At 39.9% G+C, this 18393-nt stretch overlaps 1 protein-coding gene across 10 annotated transcripts in view; it reads right to left on the minus strand.

Annotated features, from left to right (window-relative positions):
• Positions 1 to 18393, minus strand: part of LOC139625108 (RNA-binding Raly-like protein) — a 94476-nt gene that overhangs the window by 4866 nt on the left and 71217 nt on the right. For 5 of the 10 annotated variants that reach the window (XM_071484751.1, XM_071484750.1, XM_071484752.1 and 2 more), the window contains 6 exons: positions 13502 to 13577; positions 12362 to 12409; positions 10391 to 10572; positions 4902 to 5018; positions 3216 to 3385; positions 677 to 715 (listed from right to left, as the gene is read on the minus strand). In XM_071484751.1, the coding sequence (XP_071340852.1) occupies positions 683 to 715; positions 3216 to 3385; positions 4902 to 5018; positions 10391 to 10572; positions 12362 to 12409; positions 13502 to 13577 (626 nt within the window). In that variant the 3' untranslated portion in view covers positions 677 to 682. The remainder of the gene's footprint in view (positions 1 to 676; positions 716 to 3215; positions 3386 to 4901; positions 5019 to 10390; positions 10573 to 12361; positions 12410 to 13501; positions 13578 to 18393) is intronic. The other 5 variants (XM_071484756.1, XM_071484755.1, XM_071484759.1 and 2 more) reach the window with 3 other exon arrangements.

Genomic DNA, 18393 nt, shown 5'->3' on the forward strand with positions numbered 1-18393 from the left:
TCTCAGTTTACTGTGAACTAATGTCTGTTATACAGGGAGTGATTTCAGACACAGCCTAAAATTTCACTGAAAATAGACTGAAATATCTCTACTAATGATTAAATGATCTCAAAAGACTATGACTAAGACTAAAAAACTAGAATAAATTGAGGTGCCAAAATATGCTATTTACAGTCTCTAATGAACAGAGATTTTCTTACTAATCCAGCAGCAAAAGAAAACTGAAATCAAGCACCCCTGCTATGCAAAGCCAGCCGGCGCTGAGCCAACTGATGATATGGCTGCATCATTACCCACACCCTGAGAGGCGAGAGGCAGGAGACTCTTTACCTTAGGCCTTGCTGTTCATACCCCCCACCAAACAATTCAATTAGATGAATGTTGTTTATGGACAGTTCTGGCCCATTGGAATGCCATTATTGCTCCCTCTGTCGAATTCGGCATTAGCTGCCCTTCAGTGGAGCTGGGCTTCCAAATGTCATGGAGCTTATGTCTTAGAAGATGATTAACGAATGTTTAGAGACGCTCAAGACACAGCTCGGTGGCTATGGCTTTTAATGAGGACCAGATACAAGGCTTTTAATGAGGACTGGCTGTAAGAGCCTCCAGGACCTTTAGCAGTACTGTAGAACAACCTCACAGATGCTGTAACGGACTCTTGGATTTATGCTCTTACCTGATCTCAGTTGTCAATATCCGATACATGGTTCTCTATCTGAAAAGGAGAGCAGAGAGAGGAAGCTGAAATCAAGGATAGAATTTTTTTAACTGAGAGCGCAGGTTGTATTTAATCTTTTCTAAAGGTCAATACACTCAACAAAAGCAGCCATGCCAACCTGTGGAACAGTCTTTGTGGTACATTATCACAGTCGGTGATCAATGTGACCTTCAGGAAACAAATCTCCTCCACTGTGTCACTGAAAAATAATCTCTTCGATTAGCGAGGACAGAAAACTTTCATCAGGGATGGCACGCTCATGCTCACCTGGTTAATGGCTAATAAATATAGCATAATGGAATAAGCATGGTCAGAAGCATGGCCACAGTGCACAGCTCAAGCCAGATGAAACTGAGGATAATTACTTTGATGGCTCCGCCTGAATTTGAAGAACTGTGAGATATATAAAACAAAACAGAGTAGCTCTATGATTTGATTAATGCTGCTGACAAAACATGGGTGATATGTTTTAACTGCTGTATAATTTGGCACTGTGGGTGTTTTTAAAGCTTCTAGCATACAGATAACAATGTAAAGACGACAACAATTGCATTTCTTTTAGCTTAAATTCTACATTGACATAAATGTTACAACATTCACAACACAAAACAGAGGAGAACCACGTTATTCAAAGAAAAACAATGCAAACATGGGAATTTTTGGCCAGAAAGGCCCTTCATCAGACACCACTCTGTTTTTTTAAAGTTTCAGCTCCACATTTTCTCACCGATTTATTATTGAAGACTGCAACATTCTCCCACTGTGTCTGGACCCGAGGCTGGCTTTGCCAGTAAAATACATTTTTGAGCAGAGATGATGAAATGTGTGTGCATGACCAAGTCTAAGCCACAGCTGACTGAGATCAACTGATTGTCGTGGATTGAATACAACTCATATGAGCTTAGGGTGCACTATTATGTCAGATTCTTTGATGGAATTAGACGTAAAACAAATACTGGTTTAACTGATTTGTTGTGCAACAAAAATTCTGATAAATTAATTCTCTGCTTTTGTTTTTCAAGTAAAATGATACATTGACACATACAATGACTAGTTTCAGCCTATTTTTCTTGGTCTTGGTCTCTGTATACTGAATAATTATAGACTAAACTCACTACTTTTAGGTTTTGGACTACTGGCCAGGCAGAACAAGCAATTTGATAATTGTAGTAATTGTAGTAGTAATAGTAATAATAATAATAATAATAATAATAATAATAATAATAATAATAATAATAATAAGTGTTATGGGATTTTCATTAGTGTCTGACCAAACAATTGATTAATTTGTTATAAAGGGACTATTCGTCAGTTTTCTCTTCAGCTGAACGTGGTTTCTTGTCTTGTTTCTTGTGGGAGTGGGTGGTGGTGGTGGTGGTGGTGTGGATTGTTGCTTGACAAGAGCCTCGGCCATTGTTTCGTTTACAAGACAAGAGGTTCTAATACGCCCTCTGAGCAGCGCTACGTCTTCAAAGCAGATTGGAGGCTACAGTGAGTCATCAGACAGTGACGAGATGGGCCGGGGCTAGCTGCTTATCATGCTAACTTCAGTAAAAAAAAAGACGAGGTAGAGATAAGAGCTAAGATTGGTGTTGCATTCCACAGCTGGAGACAGTTCTTGGTGAGTAAAGGATTGAAGATCGATGCTGAACTGGCATTGTTCTTCTAGACTGATAAGTAGCCGTTAATTCTAATGCTAGCTACGTAGCAAATAGCTTCTTAAATCCCACACATTGGTCAAAAACCATTGAAAAACAGCAACCCTGAGCATTATGTCACAGCACAAGTGTTTTGACAAGAATGAATTGACAATCCAAAATAATTAGTTGATTAATCATTTAGTTATGTCAGGACATTTGATAACAGTTCATAAAACATCTAAAAATGTGAGACATTCGCTGGTCCCAGGTTGTTGTCATTCAAAACTGACATCTTTGAGTTTTAGGCAGTCAGACAAAATGGTGAGTTTGTATATATGTTTTTATTTTCTGACAGTTTATTTTTATTAAAAATAAATAAATAAATAAAAAAAAACAGGAAATAAAAAGATGACCTTGTGATATAAAGCCTAATCTTTCCTGTTCTACGTCCACAAATTCATAATCAGATGCACACAGGTCCATGCAGATCTGCTCTTCTACCCTTTCCTATGTGTCTTAAGTTATCTGCTTTAATTACTGTGTGTGTGTGTGTGTGTGTGTGTGTGTGTGTGTGTGTGTGTGTGTGTGTGTGTGTGTGTAAGTGTGTGAGTCTGTGCCAGTGTGTGGGCTTGTGAAGAGCCTTGCTTCCACCGTTTGAGCCCGGGTCGACAGGGAGAAACTGTCAGTCCGGGCGCCCTCACCATTCACTCATGTGAAGCCCTGCTCTCTCAGATCTGTGGCCATGAATAATTCTGGAAAATTAACTTTCAGAAAGCAAAGACCGTCTGCCCACTTGAGAGCTCCCAAAGTGCCTTGCTCTCTCCCTCCTTGTCAGCCCTGTCAACCGTTTCTCTTACCAGATGGTGGCTGCCCTCCTCGTCGTAGTCGTCCTCACCTCCATCGGTCATCTCTCCCGCCTCCACATCCAGCGCCCCCTCGCCGGCCTCCTCCCCAGAGTTTTCTGCCGTCTCGGACACAGACTCCTCGTGCAGGGAGTCGCAGTTGTCCTCATACTTTCTCTGAGCCTCTGAGTGAGAGAGGAGGACACAGAGAATGAAGTCAGAGTGTGATCAGTCTCGGTTTTCTTCACTTCACATGGTTCGAACAGAGATTACTTGGCTACCATTCCTCTGTTTTTCCTGTAGTGAAGAAACAAAGACTCGGTCACTTCTGGTCCCCAGAGGCAGCAATGCTTCAGCTGGACAGAAGTAGTTTGACCTCAGCAGCTGACAAGCACTGACGAGCAGTGTTGTCTGTCTGCACAATCTGTCTCAAACCCAGCTGTGTGTCTTCTGGACATTTGCACCTCCATTTTACTGATGAATCTTGTACTTCAGTTGCGCTTTACAAGCATAAATGGAACCTGAAGCATCTCGTTTTTACTTTCCATTCAACCCAAGTAAGAACCTGACTGAGTCACGCATGAGCAGACACTGGCAGGGGACGGCAACTGTTGCTCCTGTCTTGCTATTGTAGCGTGAGTGTAGACAAGGTGTTACCAATGTATGCTAAGCGTGGCTAAATACTTCTGGAATTCCACTCAATGCTAAATTGAGGGGATAAAAATGGCACTTAGAAGAAACCACTGAGGTGTGTTCAGACAGAAAACGAAGCAAATTCTCTCCCAGCACGATTCAGACAAATTTGACCACTGGACCGAAACAGCAAATGCACCAGTTGAACATTAGCTAAAAGCTACTGTGCCTGGAGGTGTCTGTGTTTGTGTTCAGCTCATCAGAAACTCTCCCTTTTGTCTCCATCATTTATAAATCAGACCCTTAAATAACCTTTTTCATTTAAAAAAAAAAAAAAAAAAAAAAAAAAATCATCTTGTTTTGATCATAATCTGATAAAATGCATGGAAAGGGAGCCACAGATTTCTGCTTCAGGCTTAGTTGAAATCAAATGGGCAAATTTGACAATATAGCACCAACATTTGTATTTTATAGTTTTCATTTTCAGGCACCAGGTAATGTTGATGATCATGCATTTGCATGCATTTTCCTGAAGGAAGAAAGAAAAGATATCATCAATCTTGGTGTCATCTTTGACTGCAGCTTTGCTTAGATAAACATTAAATCTACGGCTGAATCCCATTTTCTTCTTCTTTGAAACATTTCATAGATAAGACTTTCTATTTACCAAAAACCTGGAAACTAGTATTTTTTTTTTTTTCTCAGAGTTAAAGGAGCAAATCCTCTTGAGCTTGAATAAACCAGTGCAAACGTGCTTGTTGAAAGATTGTAGCATGCACTTTGCAGCACAAAGTCTTCATGACCTTCACAGTGAGCCGCACTCTGAGACTGTCCCGTGGTGTAGGGCATTTATAAAGACTTCTCATATAAACTGAGTCAGCGTGGCGTTGACACCTGTTTGCTGTTATGACAGAGAGCTCCGCTGCTCTTATCTCCCACAATGTCACTAAGACTTATGGCCAGTGTGTGCTCTTAATTTCCCTCCCTCAGTGCTCATGCCCCCCCCCCCCCCCCTTTTTTTTTTTCCTCTCCCCCTGCTAGATCTGACGCTGCTGTCTTCCTCCTCACCAGACTCGGCTCTCTGCTGCTTCTCAATCTTCTCCAGGCGTCCCAGCAAAGAGTCGATCTTCATCTTGATCTGGGTCAGCTCCCGTTTGATGGTCTGAAGCTGGTCCGTCTTCACTGCTGAGGCACAGAAACACAGAAGCACATGTCTTCACTTTAAGCCGGGGTTTAGTTTGTCCTCAATTAATTCGTACCCTCTCTCTAATGATGCTGCTTCATACAGTTTATCACAGACTGCACACTGTCATATTAATACTCTTTTTAGTTTTGGATATCAAATCATCTCTCTGACTCACACTTTCCTTGGGGAAGAACGTCTCAATCTGGCCAACTGCAAAGTTACCCAGCTGAAACTGTGAACCTGCTGCTTTCAATTTGAAGATTAGTACACGGCTTTACGCCCACCACTGTGTGCAGTGCTGCTCAAGTTTTGCTTGGTAGTGCCAATATCTTTCAGCCGGCATGAGATGTTTATAGAAAACAAAATTACATTAATACATAAACACTTTATTCGACTATTCCCAACAGAGGAGAACAGCAAATTGTGACAGCAAATCTAACAAACTGGCACTACAATCTAAAGCGTTTTTATTTGGTGAACAGCAAATCAATTGAACATATAGAAATGTAAACTGGCAAGCTCATAGTTTAAAAAACATGGAAAATGTAAATGAACATTTGTTTAGGTTTAATAATATATTTTCCAGCCTTTAAGATTATAATCAGCCTTGAAGATTTCTATGAAAGTATTTAAACGTGATGCAAATGGAGTGCATTGAAAAGAACTGAAACTCTATATCTGTACGAGCTGAAACGATTGAATTGCAGATGAACAGCAGCTCATTCACTATTGGAAGTCTCACTCTACATTTTTCTTTTACTTCTTTTCTTTTTTTTGGCACAAACCTTGCTAAAGGTCATTTTGCAATTAAAAATGCAAGTAACCAGTGGCATCTGTTTGTGAAACTAAACTGGATTTAAAAAATTGAAGTAATATCAATGCCTTTCGATCCCATTTTTATATTTAAAAAGCAACATTGCCTGCTCATTGCCTCACTAACAGTACTGCATGAGAAACAGGGGGCACAATTTGCCCTCCCACAGCTTCTGTTTACTGCCTCATGAATAATTGCTCTCTCCTTCCTGCTCTGCTTTGCTCTCGGTGTTCTCACTCCACAATACATATCCAAGGTTTGGGTAAATGAAGCGTAACCGTATCATGTCAAAGTTTGAGTCCTAACCTTGATATGTCATATGCAAATAACATCTGCTCAACGAGGAAAAAAAAAAAAAAAAAGTATCTGAAGAACGTCACCATTAATTTAATCTCGCCAGTCTCACGGTTTGCTGAAAAGAGGCTGCACTCCTTAGCAGCTTGAACTGAGCAGATTAAAGAATTTAGACCATAAAGTAATAAAATAATCTCATTCCTTAACCCTCTGCAGCTGAAATGTGTCATATTTTTTTTTTTTTTTTTTTTTTTTTTTTTTTTGAAAGGGACGGGGGGGAGAAACAGACACCAGAAGTTGAGAGGAGAACATAAAATTCTCTTTGACACCTATCAGATTCTGTCAGGGCTGGAAAGAGGATGGATGAGCGCTCGGTAAACAAACCCACGACTTCCTGTAAGGCTTCGTGCGGAAGATCGGAGGCAGGAGACGCGCACAGAATCAAAACATCACTTGTCTGGTCTCGTGTCTGCATGTGGCTCTTTAACTCAAGTTTCTTTTGATGTATATTTACACCCACACTGCAACACAATGCAGAGCCCCTCCTATGTCTTGTGTGCTGCTATGTATGAGATAAACTAATGCATAAAACATAAACACCTACAACTGGAGGAGATGTCAGCATGTGATATAAATGTATGACATATTAGCCCGCTTTAGAGGACGTTTTAATCTTTCACTGGAATTCATGCTGAAAAACAACAGGTAAGAGCCAATGCGCACTGTACGGTATTTGTCGGTGCATTGCTACTTCAAAACGGAGCAGGATGATTAATGTGTACATAAGAAAGTGGGAGAAATGAGGTATACAACGCCACACTGAAAGCCATACATATGTAATATGTGTGTGGCAATCCCAAGGACAAGTCTCACGTTTTTTTTGTAAAAGCAGCCGTCAACCCTAAAGCTACAAAGAAGCAGAAAATCAACCTTTCTGGAGGGAGGAAAAAAGGGGATACAGTGGATATACAATGCTATCTTGACGGTGGGACACGCAGAAGTGTCTCCATCTCCGTATCACCTGCCTCCATGTGTACAAACCAACGTGCATGAATGCGCACCCCGTTTACACTAACGTCCTAATTCGAACATTATCTGGGCTCGCTGTGGGCAGCTTACTAGTCATCCTTTGATGATAAGAAAGTGTGGAACAGTTTCTAATTTATCGCTGCCTCCAGGCCTTTTTTTTTTTTTTTTTTCCTTTTGTGCTATCAGTCACATAAGCTACGGAGAGAAAAACATACACATCCTAATCCAGCATCATTTCATCAACATGGCATCTTTCAGATAGCTCGGGTTAAAGGAGGAAAGGGGGAAGAATAAAAAAAAGCCATTGTTATTTAATAAGCATTAGGGAAGATTTAGGGAATGAGAAATGGATCTAATTTTAGGACCTCACAATGAACTGCAGAACTTTTATCTTGGGGATAGTGAGGATCTCTTGAATCACTGGTCTATGAAGATTAAACCGGACAAAGAGTTTCAGAGCTGGGGATGCTGATGTAATTCTGACTATAAATAGATGTCGAAAAGATGTTAAGGCAGAGGGGATTTTTGGGACAGATTTTGAAATGTAGTGAAAAGAAACATGATTTTTGTACCGTCTTATTACTTTTCCATGCACTGATCTCGTGTTTGTGTTTGACATCCATTTCCTAATACTTGACTTTTGATGCTTTATGTATCTCACCCTGGAAAGTAGTGTATCTTTTTAGTAGATGACTCATTATATTCACCTCGTAGGGATTAGAAAATGTAATAAAATATTTGAGAAAAGAAATCCATACAGCTAGCTTCAGCAAACTAGATCACTCTCAAATATTATAAAAGGTAAATGTTTTTATTCATTTCATACTAATAATGTATGTACTTCTGCTTCTGCCACCACTCCCTCCTCTCCCCCTCCCTTCCCTTCTTTCTCTTTGTCCCTATTTGGTGGGTGTTTAGTTGGAGCAGTGGAGACAGGTGTTCAGGAGGTCAGGCTATCAGCTGGTCGTCGTCGTCGTCGTCGTCGTCGTCGTCGTCGTCATCCTGCTCTGCTATAAATACCTGGTCCCAGCTTCAACTCTCTGCCAGATCATATAAACCCTGTTTTACAGTCAGTTACACCCTCTGGTTTGACTCCTTCCTGGACTTCTTCTGCCTGGCTTCTATCTCTCTGCAAATCCCAGCTCTATCCAGCTGCTAGCACCATGCCCCAGCCCTGAATGGTAACCTTTCAGAGACCAATCAAAATCTTTTCTTAGGACGGTTCCTAACTGAGTGAAATAACCCTGAAGTATCTAAGTGGCAGCTTTAGCATAAGTTACACTAGACCTTCCTTTAGGAAAGGAGCTCATACTGTCCCACAATTCCTGTAGCAACAACATTTAAAGCAACACACTGTTGTAGTTTCACAATGGCCACGTAGATGTGGAAGCAACAGAGCAGCTGTTTTATGCTTGTGACACGATCTAAAATCTTGATTGACTGAGGTCCAAATCCATAATTATAGATTTCACCTCTTTCAGATTTTTTAGGAGTCCTTGTATGACAACCATGCTGAATTACTAGTTAACAATATCATCATAACACAAAATTTATATAAATGTCACTAACCCCACACCCCAACACATGTATGATAAAAGCCCATGTCAGGACACTTTATTTGAAATTTTTAAATCTTGTTTTGTTTTTGTGTTTGGTTTAAAAAAAGTGCAGTCAGAATATCTGTCTTTTGCTATGTCCTTATGATTATTCTTCACTTCTTTCCTTGACCTTGTGGTGTTTTTCCATCAAGGTCAAGGAAAAGTAAAGTGGTTAGGAAAGGAGATTTCTTTTAAATTTAAGACCAAGGCCCAGGATCACAGCTTTAATCAAAAGGGTTTCTTTTTCTTTTAAGGTTCAAAGTTCATTCTTAACTTCACGGCAATTGAGAAAACAATCTCACCCCAGGGTCTATTTAGTAGACAGAGTAGACTCAAAAGCTGAGTTTCAAAACTAAGTGGAAAATTTGAACAGGTACATTACCTTGACAACTGGGCAAACTAAAAATCATGCCATATGATAAAGAACTCTTGTGGTGAAATAGTTTTTTGAAGAAACTGTTCTGTCACGTCATTATGAGAGTAATTAATTTATTTTTTATGTAATGGACAGTTTTAAAAGTAGAGACAGACATGTTCTCAGTGCAGCCTGTGACTTTACTAAAAAGAACACAATTTAAAGTTTTAATTTTACCTTCAGTCTTTCTTTAAATGACAAGGTAAATCAAAAGTCAAAGTATGTCTTCATCAACTGACTGACTGAAGTGACTTAATGTAAATAAACATAAATCTATCCATCCTTATGATCCATACATCTGATGTCTGTTTCTTTTTTTTTTTTTTTTTTTTCTGCTCAAGTGAATTATGACTCATACACAGCCCAAGTGGTTCAAACTGCCCACACTAACACACCCTGTTGCTTGGACAAGCTAACCTTATTTTTCTATCCAATCTATCTTGGCCAAAGTCGATACAGTGATTTTTCATGGTCCTGGAAGGGGCAAATTAGTCTCTCAAACATACAGCAGCACTGCTTAGACAGAGGAGAGAGAATTCATTGACTCTGTCCAAAAAGAGGATGGGAGTTGGGGCTTTTTTCTCTATAATACAAACTGCAACTGGGTCCTCCTGACAAACCTTACCAAGCTGCTCGCGCTGATAACACTGGCCTAGACAGACAACAATGAACAAACACTGTTGCCAATTACACGGGCTATGGATAGAAACTAATGTTTAGGAAAACACAGCTGACCACAGCTCCACAGAGATGCCCCCAATCTCACATTAATTACATTTAGGACGTTTATAATGCATCACCAGTTAATCAGAAGACTAAATGAGATCCAGATGGATCCTGGGTGACAGGAATAGCGCCGTTCGTTGAATGGGTGCTGCTGGGATTATATTTGTTTGTGATTTAGTGTTTTGCTCTACATTGCAGTGTGACTTGTTCTGAGCTGCTGGAGTGAATTAAACAGCTTTTTATAGTGGTGCGACGTAAGTAGCACAGCTGAATCACACTGCCACCTTTTCTCTCAGAGCGGCACGGTTTTGAGATTTGCATTAAGCCTTCAGTGTTTTCTTTTTTTTGTTTTGTTTGTTTTTTAAAGGACAGAATGCCATTAGCGCAATTAGGCTGCGTTCTTTAGAAAAAGGAAAAAAATCAAATAAAAACACGATCTGACTAAAGCTGAGTGTAAACACAAGACCAAGTAAAGAAGCACCTTATTGTACGTACGTTTGAGCCCGGAGGAGGAGGATGATGTGGGAGGTCTGGAGGATGAAGAGGAGGAGGAAGAGGATGTTTTGATGGGGAAGGAGGTCTTCCCGCGGCGGGAGGAGGGAGCGAGCACCCTGGAGCGTTTGAGGGGGATCACGGCTCTTGGTGGGGGGGCCACTCTGCCATGGTAGTCAAAAAGCCTCAAGAAAAGAAAAACCTATAATATTACACTTCACCTCTTATACTCTTTCTATAAGTCACTGTCTTCAATAAAAAGCCTTACAGCATTCAGTGAAATGTCCATCTATAAGAATGAGAATTTTTTTTTCTGTTTATTTCACCATGACCTCTTTCTAAAGCCTATTATGTTCCCAGGATTGTATTTCAAAATAGATTTTCTATGGATTTCTCTTGGGTTCTTTCTCTCAAACAGCATATATAAAACAAAAGGTAGACACTACAGTTCAACTCTACCAATATGCCTCCGTCTGCACAACTATCCAGGCCATTACATGCATGAAAATAATCCCCACACACTTCTTTTAAAAGTGAAGAGGATGAAAGAAAAGAGGGTGCTAAATGTCAAATGAAGGTGTCAAGCTTTGACTGTGACGGCAGACGTCTTGTCACAGCCCTCAACAAGGTTTGACATTTAGAAAATGTCTCCGCAGATAATCACTCTGATCACTGGCAGATGAATGAGAGAGACAACAAGTGTTCCTTACATCAGTGTGTTCCAGTAGCGTGCTTGGTGTGTTCAGCCATTTTGACAAGTTGACTATTTGAAGGTGCTTCTGTGGGAAGGTTACTGAATCATATCTGACTTTTAATGAGGAAGAGTCAGTCAAAGTCTGAAGAGGAAAAGCTACTGACTACTTTGTCCAAATAGCTATTGTCCAGTCACAGCTTAGCAACATTACAACAGTAGTACATGGCTGTCGTAAGTGTGAAACTCTGAATTTAGAATTTCCATGGTCTTTTTTTTCAGCCTTTTCAAAATCAGAAACATGGCAGCAAAATTATACAGAATTTTTTTTTAATCTAGTTGACATAAGATGCATTTGTTAGCATGTCCAGCTAACTATCACACTACAGTAGTAGCCGACTGTATCCAGCATATTGTTAACTAAGTAAGTACCAGGTACCAGGTTACATTGAAAGAAAGAGAAGAAGGAAGAAGGGAAAAAAAAAAAAAAAGCCCTGCACACAACAGCCACTGTTTAGCATTTCCTCCCTCTGGTCCTGGATGTTATCAAGGTTGTGGCTAACGTTAGCAGCTCTGCTTTCTTTTTTTATTGGATTTAGTTAAGTTTAAACTCCAACAACCTTATATCATCTGAGTTAATGTTCCATCCTAAAAGCTTTTTTCTCTTGTTACATCAACAGTGAAAACAAATTGTTATGAACCTCTGCCTTGTTTGTCTAAGTATGTCAACTAAATATCCAAACAGGCTTATGTATGAACAAAATCTATGTGATATTCCATTTTTCCTTATTGTGCTTCTCTAGGACTAACTGTGTACTGCAATAAGACGATGCTGTTTCTTTTGTGTCTTCTACATGGACATGACTTTTTACCTGGGACATGCAGCTTTAACATTAGCTTGTCTTTTTGCACACTACCATGTAGCCATCAAGTTCATATTTAAGACCGCTTTTTAAAAGATTTTTGCCTTTGAAAATAAATAAATAAATAAATTAAAAAGCCAGGTGAAAACATTTAAAAGCCAGCGAGACAGCATTTTCAACCAACTCACGGATGTTAGCTTAATTAGCTAGCTACCTACATAACTAGCTACAATTGATCTGCCAGTGAGTTTTAAGTGATAAATCTGCCACTGTTATCATTGTAAACTGCATTATGTGATGCCTGAGAATGCAAAGCCTGACAGACTTGGTAACAGGAATTAATAGAGATGGGGCTTAGCTTAAGGGTCAGTTGTTTCCTTGTTAAATCCAAAATTTGATAACGATGTGAATATTACATACCTGCTGTAGAAATCATCCCTGTAGTACTCGTAATCAAATTCATAACCACTATGAGAGAGACAAACAGAGACAGCAGTGACAGGGAGATGCAGATAAAGAAAGGTTGTATTAAGAGGAGCCATTTTGGATCTGTCAAAAGTAAGCAGATCAACTCAAGCTGTTCTGACTCGAATGGACACGCTCTGGTTTATGCCTAAAGCTCACTGCAGGTTAAGCAGGAAGTCTAAGTCTTTGCTGGCATGCAAAGACCACAGCTCAACAGAGGAAAAAAAGTTTCAGAGGAGAAACAATCAGAGAATGAAAGGAAAAAAAACCAAAACTTTTCTTAGACCCTGGAGAAGAAAATCGTGTTAAGTACACGCTCAGGATGGCAAGTAATTTAGGATTCAGAGAGAGAAATAAAATAAAAAGACGAGGAGAAAAGGAGCTGTTTTGAAATGTTGCTATTCCCACAGGAATTTTAATTAGGATTAATGTATTACTATTTCAATTTAGAGTGTAGTTGTGTTGGTTTTTGCCTCTCCTGTTCCTGTTCCATAATTACCATATTACATCCTGGCTGTTTTCAGCTGCAGCTATAAAATGCAAATGAGGGTTTATAATAACACAATGCACAAACTAATAAATTAGTAAAATAAGACGTGCAATGCAACAAACCAACAATTCAGAAAGGAGCAAATTGGTGGTAATATAAACGTTGCCAATGGACAAACTATGAGAGTACACAGAAAAGTGTCCCAGTGAATAGAAAACCGTCTGGCCCTCTGTCACATCAGACTTCAGTAAACAAGAGCTGCTTTGATCTGTTTGTGACCAGGAGATGTGTACAGGCCAGAAAATCAGGGTCATGCTTAATGATGCTTATAACAACAGCAACTCCTTTGAGCTTTACAGGCCTGTGCAGAACAAACTCCAGTCAAGGCTGGGAAATGTTGAGAGCGTTAAAAACTCAATTAGAAATTCAAGGTTCAAAAGGAGGGGGGGGGAAAAAAGAGAACATAATAGGAATCCTCGTATTCTAAATATTACTCCACATTTACATCAGCGGGAGCAGCAGGATTTGAAAGATAGTTAATATTTATGACACGAGCTGCACCTTTTGCATGTGAAGCAGTATGTCGTAAGGAAGACAAGGCTTACCTGTAAACGGCTGAGAGCGGCCGCTTGGAGCCGGCTTTAGGCCTGTATGGCTTGGGCTCACCCGCCATGTTTATGTCTGCAAAAAAAAAAAAAAAAGCACACACACAAATAAATCACTCAGTCATTCTTGCACTACAGTGAACAGCATTAACATAAATCATAAAGACTTATTGGTAAGATCTTAACAACGCCTGTTGTTTTTCTGTTTTTGTGCACAACTAGAAATACTCAAGTCAAGCATTCATTTTTATAATATCATGAAAGCACAGAAAGGTATTCATTTGAATTCTATAAGCAACTGAATGCCAAATTGTAACTCAAACACTACTGAAAATCTATTGTTGGAATTCAAATCCCACTGAATTTATAGTATTTGAGTACTTTACTTTTAAAACCATCCGAATTTCTATCTTTGAACTTTCCATGAGGTCATTTCAAATTTTGCAATTTCAAAAACTTGAACCTGAGTCAAATTTTGTCTGAACACCTTCATTGATTCGTTCTGTACACGGCTTTACTGAATGTGAGCAATGTGAATATAGTTTTTTTTAAATGTTGGACACTTGAATTTTCTGTCTAAATTTGCAAATAAGAAAAGTGCTATCAGGTCAGGTCTATTCAAATTCAAAACATTAAGTATTTAGTTAAATATTTATGTTTTTTATAGTTATGTGTTATTTATGCACATGTAATTACATACTACAAGTACAGCTATGTTGTTAATATTACCACTTATATTGATTCATGAATATTCTCTATTGAACATCACCCTATTCTATGAGGATCTATGATTTCATTCAGTGCAGCACCAATGATTTCTGCACTGCGTTGTAACCTCCAATAATTCAAAACCCAAGAACTGTGTCATTGAAAGCAAAACAATCAGCAATCCTCACATAGAGTGACAGCTCATGATGGTAGTGATGTTACTGCATGCAGCTCAAAGTGGTGCCTGAACACAAGGCAGCATGAAAGTACTACTTCATAATAAAGAGAGTAAAATAGCATCAGAAGTTCTGTTCTACTTCCACAGCAGAACTGAATTCTGAAGTTTTTCATGCAAAATTTACTTATGCAATACACAAAGCTTACAGTACTGCAGGACACATTCACTAATGTCGAGGTGCACTGCAAGAGCCAGTTGTCTGAGGCAAGACCTTGTTATTGTGCACTGGAAAGATTACAGAGTGAATTCCTTGTTGCAAGGCAGGAGAAAATCCTTGAAAACATAAAAACAATGAAAAGAAATAATCATATAAAGAAACTCCAACAAAAGCTGCATGTCAGAGGAGCTTTGATTTATAGCCGGCTGTTCATTCTTTATGCCAAAATGAATAAATATTATTTATATTTATTTATATATATATATATATATATATATATAAATTATATTGTTACCATCAGGTGTAAAGTTTTGTGATCAAGCCAGTGATGCAGAATTTTTCAAATCGCTATCTATGAATTGCCAAGGGTGTTGCAAGGTCCTTGTATTTTCTACACAGTCTGAGTGGCTATTGGGAGAGGAGCCAGTGGGTCAAAATCCGCAACCCGGTCCAAAATGAAACACTCAAACGGTGAGGAAAAGCGTCCAGAAAGTTTATGGATGCAGACATTAAGAACATTTTTGCATAGTCTGACCAAAGGCAGTAAAACCCCATCATCTGCTTTTTTTTATAGTGTCTTTGAATCACACAACCTTTTGCACGCATCTAAGAATCTGCATGACAATAAGAAGTGAGCTACTCAGAAAGGCCATTTTATAACTAGCAGGATAAAACTTTAAGACCAAGAACAATGCACCAATCAACAAGGTGCCCTTGAGAGAATAAACCCAAACCTCCTCAGTGTTGCGAAGTCACTCTGAATAAGAGCCTCTGCTAAGTGCCTCAGAGGTGTATAGATCACATAAAAGGCACTCTCTGACAAATTGTTGTTTTTTTGCATGCAGCAATGGTCTCAATATCATTTTGTCCCTTTCAGCAATCCACATTTGGTTAAATAATTTATGCCCCCCCCCCCCCAACAGCAAACAAGTGCAAGCGCCTCAATCCCTAGCAGTGGAATTGCAAGGGGGTAAAAATAAGCTGCTGGCAAACTCTTGCCTCTTTCTCCCAGTGGCTGCTCTCACGAGAAATAGGATTATACCCTGGTCTGTTTGTATACTACCTACTTAGACATGCTAAAACATAGACTTTTTCCACAGAGCTGCATGACCAAATGAGTGTGCATATATATGACTGACCATGATGCCAACCGATGAGTTAATTATTATTTTACTCATTAACCCGAAGGTTTACTTAAGAGACATGAGGATCAAACCTTTAATTAGCCTTCAACAATCCAACTGGACAACAAAGACAAATCATCTTTCTGAACCAAATTGTTTCTCTGGTTCATATACAGGACTCTGTTCAGCCGAATCTTTGCTAGTTTGTCCTGGCGTTCAAGCTAAACCTGTGGAGTCTTGCCTCTTAAGAAGGGCTTCAGCCCACTGCGACTGAGGCTGTCAGGATACATGTGATAGCCATGTACCTTAGCATTGCAGTTCAGGGTTTTCTTTCAGAAGGTTGTTCAGTCAACCGATCCAAGGCTGAGGATGGCCTACACAACAGCCTAGGGTGGCTGTTGTTTGAACACATGAACACAATGAACACATCACATTTGCTTTTTCCCAGAGAAATTCTGAGTATTTTTAATTTTTGGTTTGTAGAAGTTCTGTTTGCAGCTTTGGTGCATGGCTCCTTCAACACTACTTAAAATGAGATTCTACAAGCAGGGGTACAGTGTGTTTCACACTATCCTTGCTTCTGTTTGTGTGAAAAAGGCTTAACAGTAACTGGCTTAACTAATGCTTTGGCATGTCTGGTATGTTTGATATGTAGTGGGTCAGAAATTTGTACTTAATTTAGTGTTTGTAAGTTATTCATCGGTTTCCCATTGGTTTGTACCGGTGGTTCTTGCTTGCTCAGTATGCAGCTGGAGCTCTCCGTGGTGCTGAACAAGTTACAAAAGGTTCTTGAGGTCTGTTGCACCGCTCTGTCTGGGCAGCGGATAAAACAAAAAAAGGGCTTGACCTTGCAGCTGCATGAATGTACACTTGATACCATTTTGAATTTTGCAGACCTGAAATTATTCATAGATATGTTTGTGCTTCTGAGCTCCTATTTTTTTCTCTTGCAGTGCAGATGCAGGGTTGTCTATCTGGTCTCTCTATAGATAGTGAAACAAACAGAACCCAGGTAGGGATAAATATTTAAGGTAACATTGTTATTGGCTGAGGAATTGGGAGGGAAAATAAATTGTTCTGGAGGTAAATTGCGGTGGAAAGACAGAGGCACGGAGGAATAAGTAATCACTGGAGACAAACCTGTGTTTCCTCTGTCAAAAAAACAAGGATCCGTGACTCCCCGAAGGAACCTGCCCGTGTGTTTTATTGGTCTCATTTGCTGCCTTACATCTCCGTCTCCCTCAGACTGCTCTTGCTCATGCTTCCTGTTCTGCCCTCAGCCTCAGCCGATCCCTCAATGTCTCTTTCTCTATCTCCAGCCCCCTCACTTCCCCTCCCTCTATCACCTTCCCTTCCCTTGCACATGCACTCACACAAGACGATATCTAACCCCACCTCCCCATCCGTCACTCTGCCTCACGTCCCATTTTTCCTCCTGTGTCTCTGTGCGTGCCGAGGAAGCTCATTATGAGACATTTCACTGCTGAGCATCACCTGTGGGGCCTTTTCTATTTGACACCTGTGCCGCCCATGAAAGCTTTGCAGGTCTTATTCCTCCCTCCTTTCATTAGTAAGGGATGAAGAACAGCAGAGCAATGGAAGGCTTTGAATAAATCAAGGCTGTAAACTGAGCCATATGGCAACATATTGCTGGGGAATCGCTCGGATGAGAAAGTACTCCTGTGAAAATCAACAGTAGCCCGAAAACATAAGGAGAGGGAACAGGAAGACCCTTATATTCCTGGAAGGAATATGAATGAACTACTGAGGCAGGCACAAAATCTGCTAAAGTCACAACAAATCAGACTCTAATCTTTCTGTCTCTGTTACCTCCTGAAAGAGACGGTCTACCTTCTCTCTTCCCCTCTCAGACAGGGAGGGAAAACCAGCTAATAGCCCGAGGCTTCAGAGAAGTGCTATCAGGCATGGGTAGCAGGGGTCACCACAAGGTCAGGAAGAGGGAGAGAAGCATAGATTGTGTCTCGCTGAGCCAAAAAACCTCTTTGTATTAGTGTGTGGGCAGAGTGTTGGAAGATGGACAGAATGGAAGATTTGTGAAAAAAAAACATATTTCTTCTGCAAGCTGGTGTTCTCATCAGCCATAACCCTGTTTGAATAATGACAATCCAATCCATCAGTCTCCAATGGCTAATTCTGCCACAGACTATTGTCTAAACACATGGCAAGCTACGTCTATCAATGTCGTCAGTCATGATCAAGATAAACAAACATTCAAACGGCATTACTCCCTAAAAAACAGGCTCAGTGCCACTTACATCTAGAGCAGAAATCAAAACCCATAAGTGACTCGTGGCCTCATTTTGAATTACACCAGCTGTATGGTTGGAAAAACACCAAAAGCAGTAATTTGCATGTCAAACTACCTCGCTTCTATGTCAAATTTCCTCAGCAACAGAAAACACAGCAATCAAGCCTTTTTTTTTTTTTTTTTTTTTTTTTTTTTGCTGCTGCAAATGACCTGTTTGGACGCCTGCTGTGGTGCAGCACACAAGCTGTAATTGACAAAGCAATTGTTGTGAGTCAGATATCACCTTTAATATGCCTGGGCCCTCATATAGAGACTGAAAATAAATAGTTAGAGATTCTGTTTTTTCTCCACGGACAGATGGCTTCCTAGATACCAATTACTATCTGTTGTAGTAGA

This window comes from Trachinotus anak, unplaced genomic scaffold (assembly GCF_046630095.1).
Source record: "Trachinotus anak isolate AG129_WGS33_773 ecotype Australia unplaced genomic scaffold, CSIRO_AGI_Tana_v1 ptg000009l, whole genome shotgun sequence".
Lineage (NCBI taxonomy): Eukaryota > Metazoa > Chordata > Actinopteri > Carangiformes > Carangidae > Trachinotus > Trachinotus anak.